This window comes from Gopherus flavomarginatus, chromosome 13 (genome assembly GCF_025201925.1).
Source record: "Gopherus flavomarginatus isolate rGopFla2 chromosome 13, rGopFla2.mat.asm, whole genome shotgun sequence".
Taxonomy (NCBI): domain Eukaryota; kingdom Metazoa; phylum Chordata; order Testudines; family Testudinidae; genus Gopherus; species Gopherus flavomarginatus.
The window spans coordinates 12,329,432-12,343,562 of NC_066629.1; the positions used below are offsets into that span (position 1 = coordinate 12,329,432).

Here is a 14,131-nt window from a genome sequence, read left to right on the forward strand (position 1 = left end):
CGGGACATCTCCCCCCGCCCTCCAGTTCCCCAGAATGAATGGAGCCAAATGTGTGGCTTCTTCCATTTATGTATGGCAAAAAACATCCAGCACAAGTTTAGAGTGCATAAGCTGTTTTATCTCTTAGATCACTTTATGCATTGACAGTACTGAAATAAACCGTCTGAAAGGGTGGGTTTTGGGTAAAACATGCACTGTTCTCCCTGACGGATCTGCATTGCTGAACATGTAGTTTCCGACTCAACCACTGCTGCATCCTCAAACTTTCAAATATTTAGTTATACTTTCCTGTATATATGACATTCCACTCCTTAAAATGGTCTCTCATACTGTGATTGAATAGAGCAGGCTGCAGCCTTATAATCTTAGGAGTTATGAAACATAGTTTTTCAACAAACCAACATAGTGCGCGAGTAGTTTCAAGGCATATTCACATTCCCGGGTAGGACTGCCTTACAAGTGGACTGAAGTAAAGAAGTCCAATACAGAGAAATCAAGTCTCTCTCTATATGAGGATGCTGGTATTCCTAGGGCAGGATTGAGCTAGTTGAGGAAGAAGTCATAGTTCAAATGAACATAGTCCTATTGATGTCAATGCTAGTTTCTACGTGTGTGTAAGAAGGGAAGCAGTTGCAAGACTGCTTAGAGGATTGGTGCCTAAATTCCTTTAAAGACAGGATTGAGGGCCTGTAGTAGGTACTTTCCCCAATACCAGGTATTATACTTTTCACTCATTAGTGTGGCTCACTCCTTTAGGATTGTGGGCAGAACTTTCTTTAGAGTCGCATCAATTTCCTTCCAGTGCATCTCATCTAAAATTGTACTTTAATTACAATGTCATGAAGGTGCTTGTTTCCTTCATAGGGAAAAAATAAAGCATTTGAAACAACTAGTAAAATTCATCTGATTGCCAAATTAGTCAATCTCTAGTTTAAAACTGAAAACTGTTTAATGATCTGGTTCAGAAATTAAGACATTGCCACATCCTGACATGGCCATCCTACTATTGCCTTTCAATTCTCCTGCAGTACAGGCTCTTCCTTTCCAAAATAATTTCTCCTGCCTTCTCTGCCTTTCCTGCCATCCAGCCCACACTGTATTTGTAATTGGGACAAGTGTTTCATCTGAAATTGTATCCTACTTGTTTCCAGAAAAGGCTGATTATTTCGGACATGATTCTTTTAGTTAACTTTCTTTCAAACTTCCTTGCTCCCTAGTTTCATGCTGACACTTTTAAGGTGCCTGGAGGTAGTCTCCACGATCAGCACTGTTACCCAAAGCATTTACACTTCCACAGAGCTGTGGCCATAGTAGCCTCCAAGTATTTCGCCTTCCTCAACTACATAAAGCCTGTAGGAATGAAGGGGAAGGAACCTAGAAAATTCATAGGTTCCTCCAAAGCACTTACGCATCCCGAAACCTGCCATATTTTCCACCTTTTGGGTACTATCCACCAAAATGCACTCTCAGTGACAAACAGGAGCCTGGCAGCAGTTGCTGAGACAGCACTTTACTCAGGGAGCTGGATGAAAAGGGATCCTGGCCAGGGTGCTAGCTGGTTCTTTCTGCAACTCTTCCATGTGCAAAGTGCTTAAGCAGAAAGTGCAGCATGAAAGGAAATAATGGTGTTTCTCACGCTAGTGCCCTGTGCACTTAAACAGTGTAGTCTGGAGGTAAGGTAGCAGCTTACCCACCTTAGAGTAGGGGTTCTCACTTTCCTAGTCTGGATCACACTAATACTGTCTCAACCACTTGTCCTCAGTTATATGGGGTACCACCTCTTCCATTTAATCACATGATATTCCTGTGGCAAATACAGCAATTGCTTGCATGGAAAAGTAATAGCTACTTTTAACGCATTTTAGCAGCTGGTAAAAAGGAGGCAAAACAAGTACCATATGCCCAGCATTTTTCATGGACCTGTTTGAGAACCTCTGCACTATATTATCGTATAACAATTATTGATTTCCAGGCGGCTATCCAAATATTTAAAAAAAAAGTAGGTGCAGAATTGCACCATTAAAGGGATTCCTCTCCTCTGTGCCCTTCCTCCCACCCCCAAAATGTTTCCTTTCCTAAAATCCTAGGGGACCACTTCCACCCCATCACTGAAAGATGGTCCTGCTTCTGCTATCAGGTGACAAGGTCTCATTTAGAGCTCTTGCACTCTGTGTCCATGCAGACTCGCTTGGCAGCTTGTCCTGGAACCTCACTATCTTTTTCTGCAGTGTCACTGTGGCCTCTCTTTGTTTCTAGGTGCTCCTCTTTGTCTGCTCCAGTCTCTTTCTCCCTGCAGTGTGGCAGCTCGATACGTCCCCTGCGAACAAAGTGATTGATCCGGGACTCCAAACCTTCGCACTTGGGACGAGCCAGCAAAGGTTTGTAAGTGCGGGCCTTCACCCCCTCGATGAAACTGCTGATCTGGTTGTGGACTGGGGGCTTCACCTCTCTCCAGAGGACCATTCTGTTCTTCTCTGGGCCTGTAACATACAAAAAAGTCAGATGCTAGAATCTCAAACAACCCAGGCTACTCATTTCAGGAATTAGCCTTTATCCCTACATAACTTTGATTTGTTAGGCATACTCTCAGAACAATTTTCCTACCTGTCCCTGTGGGTATGACAGCAGAGTCCAGCCCCTGTAACATGTTATATAACATGTGAGTTTTGACTGCATGATTGGCCCAGAGTTGCTGTAGATGAGTAACATTAAACTCCTGAACTTCTTGGTCGTAGATCCACTGGATATTTTCAAACTCGCAGTCATACAGAACCAGAGGAAATTCCACTGCCATGCTGCAGAGAGGAAAGGAGGAGACATTACCTAACCGTACACAGGCACAGTCAGCAGGAAGTTAAAACAAAATGATGCAGTGACCTGGGAAAAACCTAGAACATAAGACTGCAGATCCAATGTGATAGCACTGATTTCAGTGGAAAAGACAATGACTAGCTCACTGCTATCTTGTATAAGAGCTGTCAAGTCAGCAGCTCCTTGAACCTATGAGTAATGCTTACATTTTTACTAAGTCCTAAGGAGTAAGACCCATCAAGAATTTCATGTTTCTTGCCTGAAGAGCCAAAGCTTAAACACTGAGGCAACAGGAAAAGTAGTTTCTTAAGTGCATGTTTTGAAAATTAAGAGGGTATGTTAAGTAGCAGGCTGCCGCTGAAAGCACTGTCTTCCATTTCACTCTAGACTTGATAGTGACAGGCTGCTTGGATGTTGATAGGAAGCGTGGCAGGGGCACTTAGGGCACTAGATTCAGAAACAGGGACTAAGATGCATAAATTCTTTGAGGTAAAATTCTGAGGATTTATCTTGGTAATTCTTGCCTGTACTGTGGTTTTTGAGGGTTCTTCTCTACATCCAATAGCTCATCAATAATCTCTGGATTCTCCATCCTCTGTCCAATTAGCAAGAGGACTGCCATCATGCAACGGACTTGATGATAGAGAAATGCCTGGCCTGTGACTTCAAACTGGTACAGTTGGAAAGGGTCCTGTAGCCCAGGTTCCCCTCTTCTATCCACCAGCTGCACCTGTGCGGTGAGAATAGTCCTTTGGAAGTTTGTCACGCCATTGGCTACATCCATCTTGCACAAGTTCCGGAAGTCATGGGTCCCCACGTATTTTTGTGCCGCAGCATTCATGAGGGCCACATCTAAATCTGCACGAGGGAAAAAATAGCGATAGGTCCTCTTGAGGCAGCTGAATCTAGCACTGAAGCTGGGCTCTACAGGGGCCCAGGCCAACACACGTATGTCAGGAGGGAGCACCCGATTTAGGATATGGGTGTAGCGGATTTCGTTGGCAGGGCTACTGGTTTTGTCTTCCAAGCCACCCTCATGACCATTCACTTTCTTTCCCTCTGAAAGATTTGAGCGAAGGTCCAGGGAAATCACCTGTAGGATTGGAAAAAGGGGATTACACTCTGAATCCCTCAGGATAGGCAAAGCAAGCTTCCAATTACATTCACTTTTAAAAGAAACAAATTCAAGACCTCTGGAAGAGACACTGATCCTCTGGTGTGCTTTAATAACAAGACCTAGCAGTAGTCCCTATTGAAGTGTATAGTTGCAGCTGCCGGAGGTGGTTGGAGTGAGCTAACAGTTTGCTGCAAAGTTATCGATTTAGCGATAGACTAACAGCCCTCAAAGTCCTAGTAATCCATGGAATATATCGGTATCTTGGAGTACTTTCAACCTTGACTTGGAGGAAACACAATCTCAGATGGCAACATAGCTCAGGTCCATGGCTAACTCACTCCTTAACCTCAACAAGGGGGCCAATTTGTGGTGTTTTATATTTGTGGTGCCACTGGGCAAGCTACTGCCCGCAGGACCATCCTGCCCGGTCCCTGAGCTCCTGGCCTAGGAGGCTAGCCCCTGGACCCTCCCCTGCTGTCCCTCTTCCCCCACAGCCTCAGTTCGCTCAATCCGCTGCCAGCGCAATGCTCTGGGCAGCGGGGCTGCAGAGCCTGGCATGACCCAGTGCTGTGTGGTGGCGGCAGCAGGGCCCAGGTCCAGCCAGGCGGTGCGGCTGTAGCGCTGCCAGCCACTGGTGCTCCAGGCAGGGAGCAAAGGGGGTTGGATAGAGGGCAGGGGGGAACAGGGTTGAATGGGGGCAGGAGTCCGGGCGGGGGGGCAGTCAGGAAGGAGAGGGGGGTTGGATGGCAGCAGGGGACAGGGAGAAGGGGTGGTTGGATGGGGCAGGAGTCCCGGGGGGAGAGGGGGGCTGTTAGGAATGAGAGGAGGAGCTGGATGGAGCAGCAGGGGTCCAGGGCCAGTCAGGAGACAGGGAGTGGAGGTGTGTGGATGGGGCAGGGGTCCCGATGGGGCGGAGAGGGGGGAGATAGGGGAGGGGATTGTGGCCCAGCCCTCCACCTGCTAACTGGCCCTCCATACAATTTACAAAACCCGATGCGGCCCTCAGGCCAAAAAGTTTGCCTGCACCTACACTAGGCACTGGGGTCAGATCAACTTATTGGTAGATTGTGGCTAGTCTACATGCAAACAAAAGCTGCTTTTGGCCCTTATCAAGAAGGTTTGGGTTCAAACCACTGACAGAAGTGGGGCTTTTACCCATAGACATGACAGTATACTGCTCTGTTCTGACCGAAGTGTACAGTGGGGCTAAAGTCTTGTCTAAATACAGTTGTACTTTTAACTATACCAATATTGTTACAGTGGTAGAGTCCTTCTAGCGTTCAGGTAATCATATTGGTTTAAAGGTGCTTTCTCGCCTTCTCCAGTGGAATAGCTATACTGGTAAAATTGCCTCCACACCCCTAGGTTATGCTGAGTTTACTCATTAGTTAAAAATCCCACACTCCTAACCATAGTAGTTATCCAGTACAAAGGCAGCATGTAGACAGGACCGAAGTCAACTGGACACCGTTCTGATTAGTTTCAAAAGGGGTTTTTTTGTTTTTAAAGGAATAGGAATTTAACCAAATCAATGACTGTTGGGGATACTTGGTGCAGTTGTAATTTTGCTTAGCGTTGGTTGTTCTAAGTTTCACACTAATGGCTTGTCTACATGGGGAAATAGCCGAGAACAGCTATTCTGCCGTTACTTATTGTGTGGACACCTCATTCCACAATAAGAGTGCCTTTGTGCTGAGTGAGGGTATGTCTACATCTACAATTTTGCAGCGCTGGTTGTTACAGCTGTATTAGTACAGCTGTATAGGGCCAGCGCTGCAGAGTGGTCACACTTACAGCAACCAGCGCTGCAAGTGGTGTTAGATGTGGCCACACTGCAGCGCTGTTGGGCGGCTTCAAGGAGGGTTAGGGGAACGCGAGAGCAAACCGCGGGGAAGCAGGTCTCCTTCCCCGCGGTTTGCTCCAGTGTTCCCCGAACACCCGCCCTGCCCCACCCCAAGCAGGTCTCCTTCCCCGCGGTTTGTTCTCGCATTCCCCGAACCCCCGTGCAAGCAGGTCTCCTTCCCCGCGGTTTGCTCCAGTGTTCCCCGAACACCCGCGCCCCCCCCCCCCCCCCAAGCAGGTCTCCTTCCCCGCGGTTTGTTCTCGCATTCCCCGAACCCCCGTGCAAGCAGGTCTCCTTCCCAGCGGTTTGCTCCGGTGTTCCCCGAACCCCCCTGCAAGCAGGTCTCCTTCCCAGCGGTTTGCTCCGGTGTTCCCCAAACCCCCGTGCAAGCAGGTCTCCTTCCCAGCGGTTTGCTCCGGTGTTTTTTGAACCCACGTGCAAGCAGATCTCCTTCCCCGCGGTGTGCTGTCGCGTTCCCCGAACCCCCCTGCAAACCGTGGGGAAGGAGATCTGCTTGCACGGGGGTTAGGGGAACGCGAGAGCAAACCGCGGGGAAGGAGATCTGCTTGCACGGGGGTTAGGGGAACGCGAGAGCAAACCGCGGGGAAGGAGACCTGCTTCCCCGCGGTTTGCTCTCGCGTTCCCCGAACCCCCCTGCAAACCGCGGGGAAGGAGACCTGCTTGATTACCAGAGAGGCTTCCTCTGGTATGCTGGGATACCTGTTTATTCCACGGAGGTCAAGAAAAACGCTGGTGAGTGTTTACACCTGATGACCAGCGCTGGATCACCAGCGCTGGATCCTCTACACCCGAGTTTCAACGGGTGTACGGCCAGCGCTGCAAACAGGGAGTTGCAGCGCTGGTGATGCCCTGCAGATGTGTACACCTCCTAAGTTGCAGCACTATAACTCCCTCACCAGCGCTGCAACTTTGTGGTGTAGACAAGGCCTGAGTCTCCATGCAGGGAGTTACTACAGAAGAGCACTGCACTTTAAAGTCACACCCTCACTTATTTCACAATAGCTTCTCCAGGTAAACAAGTCTTATGTGTCTTCTTGATTAAATGCATTGCTGAGCACAAAGTTAACTATAGGCTCTCTCTGCAGTGTGTCCTTTTACATACTAGGACAGCTTCTTACCATGTTCATTTTCAGATCAGAGGGAAAAATTAGAATCTTTTTAGATTGGTCGAATGTTTTTATCCCTTACGCTTGACACCGGCTTTGTCATAAAGCCTGTTGAATTATCCTAAAGGACTGTACACCCTCCACCTAGGTTTCACAGCGTAATTAACGCAGAATCTCTCATATCTGCAAGAGCTGGGAGAACTGGCAGCCTCAGGTACTGACCTGTCCAAATGCACTGACCCCCTTGTCTGTCCGTCCACAGCGATGATAATTGGATGTCTGCCTGTTGTCTACCAGCCGGGTCTTGCTTAGCGCCTCAAACAGTTTTTCTTCAATTGTGTTGCTGGTGTTCTCCTGGCTGGCAAAGCCCTGGTAACCCCAGCCCAGGTAGGCGATCTTCAGTGCCACATGTCTCCGGCCATAGGCACTAAAATCAAACGGCCGCTGCTGGCGTTTCTTCGTTTTCCCCAGTGCTGAAGGGTTGCTTTTTATGGCAGTGCCCTCCTTGCCCTCCAAGAGTTTCTCTTGCAGTCTCTTCACTTCTTCTTCCAGTTCTTGCACCCTCTTCAGTAGTCCCTCTCCTTTATCTTTCTCCGCACCCATTTCTGCCATACTGAGAATTCCTGTGACTTATCCCAGTTGGGAGACGGTGGTAGCTCCTTGGTGTCTGCAGAAGGGAGAGTAAGGAGATAAGCAAATCTGAGGGTACGTCCAGACTACCCGCCGTATCGGCGGGTTAAAATCGATTGCTCGGGGATCGATATATCGCGTCTAATCTAGACGCGATATATCGATCCCCGAGCGTGCTTATATCGATTCTGGAACTCCAGCAACCCCAATGGAGTTCTGGAATCGACAGGGAGAGCCGCGAACATCGATCCCGCGCCGTCTGGACGGGTGAGTAATCCGATCTTAGATATTCGACTTCAGCTACGTTATTCACGTAGCTGAAGTTGCGTATCTAAGATCGATTTCCCCCCCCAGTCTGGACCAGCCCTGAGTGTCTCTTTAGTTCCTGTTAGATTTAGTATAAATCCGCCTCTGATGTTTACCCATCTGAGAATTTACTTCACATACTGGCTTTGGCTTTCTAACATTCCTCAGTGCGCTACATTTCCCATGTTCTGACCTAGCATATGGCTGGCTGGGCTTAGCTGTGACAGCTTTTCCTTTTTCAGTGCAATTAATCCTTTCAATGCTTCTAATCTCACGTCCCTCATTCCATTTGCTGTTATAACATCAGATCTACTGCATAGGCCCAGTCACATCTATACCAAGCTTTCATGTAGTCTTTTGAGGATCTGTACAGAGCTGCCAAGCAACAATCCTCATTTTCAACAGCCCCCTGACTCTACTAGCATCAGCACGTGAGGCAACTTGTTAATGTCTGTTGTTAGTCTTACGGAACCATCTGTTGTAATGTCATCTTTTCTTCAAAAGAGCTTCTTTTGACACACTATTAAAGCTCAAGTTTTCAAAGCTGTCTAATGGATTTGGTGCCCAGTTGCTCTTAGAATTAATGTGAATTAGGTATCCAGATTCCCAGCCTAAATGTTCCCCAGCTTGGCTTCTGCTGTGGACTGAAGTCTTGTAGTATGCAATTCAACTGCAGTCTCCAGCTCTGCCTTAGGTACGACTGTGGCATCAAGATGACCTCCTGGGGTGGGCCTTTCCATTATCTGTGCTAGTAAAACATTTCTAGGGTGCCCCCTTGGAGTTAGCACAGCTAGTAAATAGTTGTTTAATAACTGTTCTTGCTCACACAAGGCAGAATCACACTAGAAAATGTTACTGATACTTCCCCCCCAAGTTTAGACAAAGTATTCTGCCTCATACTTAGCTATTACCTTAGTAACTGTCCCTTGTGCTAGGATAACTAAGATATTACCCCTTTGCTGTTTGAATATCACTGCAAATTCTTATATGGCACAGTTCTAATATTTGCTTCAAAAGGGACATTGGGGCATGACTACACAATAGGTAGCTATTTGTATCTGACATATAAACGCATCTGTGGAGAAGTATCATTCAAAGTGAGGGGTAAATTTGGGGATCCATAAAGGATTCTGATTGCACTACTCTTTTCAGTTTCACTAGCTCTTACTCATTTTTTAAATCCCTTTTTCGCATTCAGATGGTCACTGGTAAGTGGTCTAGAGTCTGATTTTAATGTTCACTAACTATCTTTTCAGTGGTAGCCGTGTTCGTCTGTATCAGCCAAAAAGAAAAAAAAATGGTCTTGTGGCACCTTAGAGACTAACAAATTTATTTGGGAAAGCTTATGCCCAAATAAACTTGTTAGTCTAAGGCGCCACAAGGACTCCATTTTTTTTTGTGCTAAGTATCTTTTGTATCTCAGTCAGTTCAGATGTACTAAGAACTTAATTACAATTTACTCTTGCAGAATAAGTGACAATCAATCCAGCCTAGGTGAAATCATGGAGGCACCAATAGGACCAGATCGGTACAGATGGGCCACTATGAACCATAAAGAGCGGATGGCAGCAGCCGCTATGGCCCTCACCCAACTTTGTGTAGAGCAAGGAGATGGAGATAGGTTCCTCTCAGGCTGTGCTCCAGCCCAGTATGACCCCTACAGTAAAGCATCTGTGACTTCTGGGATCAGGCCATCTCTTCATCTGCTGATGCGGCACCACCAGGCAGAACACAGCATGCAACCAGAGACCCTCTCAGAGGGACCTAGAGGACCCAGGAAGCTAGTGATGAAGAGGAAAGTTCTGAGGCGGATGCCTGATGGAGAGGTACATGTGTCAGATGAATCCGTCACCAGTGAACCAGAAACCAGTGCTGAAAGTGACCCTGAGATCTCAGACCTGAGACAGAGACTGCTCCATCTACACCCCTACCAAGAAGACACTGCATCAGAGGTGGAAAGCGAGCCGAACCACAGTTCCCATGGGAAGTTTTACTTGGATCTTCCTCGTCGCAGTGGCTCTCATGGAGACCCCCCATTTCTTCCTAGGGATTGCCATGGTCAGGGTTCTCCAGTTTATGAACAAGACTTGATCATGGCTGGACAACCAAAATCCTTCATTCCTCCAAGATTAGAGCAGCAAGGCCATAATCGTGGGAAGATTGACCGGGTAGCCCGGTACTTTGAGTATAAGCGGGACTGGGAGTCATTCCGGATACCAGGGGAGGATCACAGGAAGGAATTACGCTGGGGCATTCGGGAACAGATGCTCTACAAGCCCGACCTCCCAACCAGGTCTCAACACATCTATGTCCCCAACAACTACCTGGTGCCTACAGAAAAGAAGAGATCTGCCCTGCGCTGGGGGGTGCGCTGTGACCTGGCAAATGGCCTCATTCCCAGAAAGAGCTCCTTTCCTTCATAGTTATCTAGAGTCTCATCAACGCCCCCATCCACAGGACTATCCATCCCTTAGTGCCAATCAAAGATCTACCTGCTCTGTGCAGGCACACTGCATCATTCTTAACTGTTTGTTCCTTCTAGAGATCTTGAATAAGTCAAGTTGATTCTAAAATTTCATTTGTGCTTCTAGACAAAGGAGGCTGATTGTGGTAGAAAACAGTGTTACCTGCCAGCTTCCTAAATATTTGTATTGAAATGCATCAGTTGTAGGCCAGTTGCCTGCCTATTAGCAAGACCTGCAGAGTTTCTCCTTGAGGAGACTATTGTTTCAGAAGCTGGTCAAAGTGGATATAATGAAAATAACCTACAGGAATCTTCTATGCTCATGGGAATAACCAATATCCCTAGTTCTATTTTTTGCCCCCCCCTTTTTTTTTTTGCTCTTGCTCCTGTGGATGACTTGCTGTGATGCTACTGATGTTTTACTTATGGCTTCTGGGTGATGCATTTATTTTAATAAAGTGTGTGAAAGGATCTGCTGTAGTTCTGTGGATTATTTAGAAACACTTCTGATCAGCTTAAGATAGAACTTTCTTAACAGGTGTAGGGCAAGTAACTATTCCATGCAGTTGTCTATGCCTTTACATTCGTAGGCCTTGTCTACACTGCAGAGTGTTGTCACCAAGAGTGGCACTGCAGTGCCTCCATGAGGCTTTTATATTTTTAAGAGGCAGCTATCTGCCACTTTGTTGCCAAGGCACTTTCTGTAAATGGAAGCATTTGCCATGGTGTCCTTAGCCAGCCCAGTACCAGAATAATTTGTCTCAGTCTATAAAGGTCTTTGGGATCCAGTGGGATGGAAGGGGTTAGAACTTAATATATTATTTCATTGTATAAAATGTGTCTATCCAGTGTTCTGGGGTGCCCCATGGTTCACAGGATAGAACAACTAAGTGAAGAAATCTAGGTTCTGTGCCTGGCTCTGCCACTGACTTGCTGTATGACTTTGGGCCTCAGTTTCTCCATCTGTAAAACAGGGATACTGAAAATGCTTAGCAACCACAGATCAGAGAGTGCCACAGCACTGTGTGTTGTTCAGCACAAACTCACACATCCTATGCACTAAAGTCAAGAAAGCCCACCCCACCTCAGCAGAAATATCAATTCCCTCGGCCACCTACTGTGAAAGAGAAGGCCTCTAGCCCTCCCAACCCCCTGACTTTTTCCAGCCAAGGAAGGGATCCTTGCAAAGCAAGATCGCTCGCTAAGAACACCCTCTCCACCGCACCCCACCACCCCTCCTTTAACCCTGGAGGCTGTTAGCTCACCACTGCTGCCACTGCACTTCCCGAGGAGCGATTGTTCCCGGTCTCATGCTGCCTTGGACCCGAACCCCAGGGAGGCCCAATGGAGAGAGCGAGGGTTTCACGCCTGCCCCATTTCTCTCCCTGGCGGGATCGGAGAGAGCGGATCCCGCATGGCCAAGTGACACCGTGCCAGGCAAACCTACCTCTACAGCAGATCGGCCCCGACTCCAGCTGCCCACTCCCGGGAAGGGCTGGGGCGGCGGGTCACGTGCGCGCTGCTTTCCGCGTTCCCGGCAGGAAATGACCTTTCCGCTCCCCCTATGCGCTGCAGGAGGATCATGGGAAATGTAGTTCCGGCCCCACGTGGGCCACAGTCCCTCATTTCCAGCGAGGGGCTAAGGGGGGGTTTTTTTTGCAATGTGAACGCTGCCCAGGCAGACTCTCCCCCATCCGCAGGGACACTCCCGCAGTTCTATGCTGCTTCCAGGACGCGCTGGAGGCGTCTTTGCCCTTCTCGGGGACGTTTACAAATAATCACCATCATGTCGGTGTGAAATCCTCCTTCAGAGACCCCTCTGGAGCCAGCCTCTGCTGTAGAGGAGAGAGGGATTTTTCATGATTCATCACGCTTGGCACTGACTGTGCTTTGCAGCTATGGACCAAAAAGCATTGTACAAAGGCAGGCAAAGTCATATTGTTCCCAAGTGAGTGTGGAGTGGCGCTTTCAGGCCCGATTTTCAGAGTTACAGGCCAGCATACCCATGACTCTAGTGGGAGTTGCAGGTAGTGAGCACATCTGAAAACCAGAGGGGAGTCAGGGAACAAGGGGGGGTTGGATGGGGCAGGAGGTCCTAGGGGGGGCATTAAGGGGTAAAAAGCGGGGCCGGGGGGTGGATAGGAGACAGGAGCTGGGGCATGCCTGGCTGTTTGAGGAGCCATAGCCTCCCCTAACCCACCCTCCATACAATTTCCAAAATGCTCAGGCCAAAAAGTTTGCCTGCCCCTGCCCTAGTGACTTGTCCAAGGAAGGCCACACAGCCAGTCAGTGGCAGAGCTGGGATTAGAAACTAGCTATGGTGACTCCCAGTTCTGTGCAGTAACCACTAGACCACACTGCCTCCCATGGTTTAAGCCAGGGGTTCTCAAACTGGGGATCGGGACCCCTCAGGGGGTCATGAGGTTATTACATGGGGGGGGGGGGTCACGAGCTGTCAGTCTCCACCCTAAACCTCACTTTGCCTCCAGCATTTATAATAGTATTAAATATACCAAAAAGTGTTTTTAATTTATAAGGGGGGGGGGTCACATTCAGAGGCTTGCTATGTGAAGGGGTCGCCAGTACAAAAGTTCGAGAACCACTGGCTTAAGCTATCACTCCACAGGTTGTAGCATTCTTCATCTAAGACTTTACAATGTGGGTGCAGATGGAGAGCAATTTTGTCACTGATGGTGCAACCAAGTTGTGGAGAACATAAGAAACCTGCCTTTGCCCAGAATATTTTTTAAATGTGCTCTTTTAAAATAAGTTTTTTTAAAAAGAGGTCTTTCATGTTAAAAATCATTAACCTGAATGGTCCTGAAATGTTTTTTTCTAACGGATTCTCTTTGTTTCTTTCACTAGCTCCGTGGCCTAAGGAGCTAGATTTAAAATCTTCTCTGATCACAGCTGTCTTTGGGGAGCTAAATGGCTCCCCATGTGTTAGAACAAGACTGGTACTAGGACTCTGGAATCAGGGGACACAATGAGTTCATCCCCAAGAGGTGGTGATTAGGTTATCAGGCCTCATGAAAATATAGTAGAAAATAGAATATTTTAGAAAAAAACTTATGAGCCTTTGTCTCCTTCCAGGCCTTGATTTGCCAAAGTGTTTTTCTTGAATTGCACTGTGCAGAGTACAGACTTGGCCCTCACTCCTTCATTCCAATCAGCCCCCAGAGAAGAAATGAAAACAAATCTCAGGACTTCTCTATATTCAAAGTTGCACCAGTTTATAACTTTAAATCAGGTTAAAAATTGGTTTAAGGATCTAGCTCCCTGTTTATAGCAATTTACCACAAACAGATTAAGATGGTTAATTTACTAGGCTTTTATTATTATTTATTATATTGCCCCTGTAGTAGAGGGGCAGATCCCAAGGCTGCCCTGTTTTTGAGTTGGTAGAGCCATCCCCTAATATTTGTGGGGAGAAGACAGGCCAAAGAAAATACTTCCCTTTGGGAAAGAAAACACAGGTGAGGGCCATTTCACATTCTCTCCCTTTCCTGATTAGGGAATTCAAAGGTGTGCTGCAGCCACATGGTTACAAAGAAGCTGTAAGGCCCCACACCCTCCAGGGAATAATTTCTCTGGGGGGGTTCATGACAGTTCTCCATGCTGCCCCCACTGAAGATCATTGATGCAGGGGGCATATCTGGGGTGTCCCTACAACACCCCAGCTATTTCCCATGCTGTACAGCCCATGGGGGCTGTAGTAGGTTGGATGCAAGTTAGAGCAGCCCTCACAATGCCCCCATGACTGAGGTATAGTAATCATTTTACTCATCCCAGAAAAGCAGCTACCTCTGGGGTGAAATGTAGAGAAGTACAAT

At 47.7% G+C, this 14,131-nt stretch overlaps 2 protein-coding genes across 2 annotated transcripts; one reads left to right on the forward strand and one right to left on the reverse strand.

Annotated features, from left to right (window-relative positions):
• Positions 1-96: 96 nt before the first annotated feature.
• On the reverse strand, positions 97-11,850 carry PUS3 (pseudouridine synthase 3). The gene is made up of 5 exons (XM_050921651.1): positions 11,746-11,850; positions 7,121-7,565; positions 3,336-3,904; positions 2,605-2,795; positions 97-2,480 (listed from the first exon to the last, which is right to left on the reverse strand). The coding sequence occupies exons 2-5, from the start codon at positions 7,508-7,510 to the stop codon at positions 2,149-2,151; spliced, it is 1,482 nt and encodes a 493-aa protein (XP_050777608.1). The 5' UTR covers positions 7,511-7,565; positions 11,746-11,850; the 3' UTR covers positions 97-2,148.
• HYLS1 (HYLS1 centriolar and ciliogenesis associated) lies at positions 2,285-10,769 on the forward strand. The gene is made up of 2 exons (XM_050921764.1): positions 2,285-2,378; positions 9,303-10,769. The coding sequence occupies exon 2, from the start codon at positions 9,337-9,339 to the stop codon at positions 10,255-10,257; it is 921 nt and encodes a 306-aa protein (XP_050777721.1). The 5' UTR covers positions 2,285-2,378; positions 9,303-9,336; the 3' UTR covers positions 10,258-10,769.
• Positions 11,851-14,131: the final 2,281 nt, after the last annotated feature.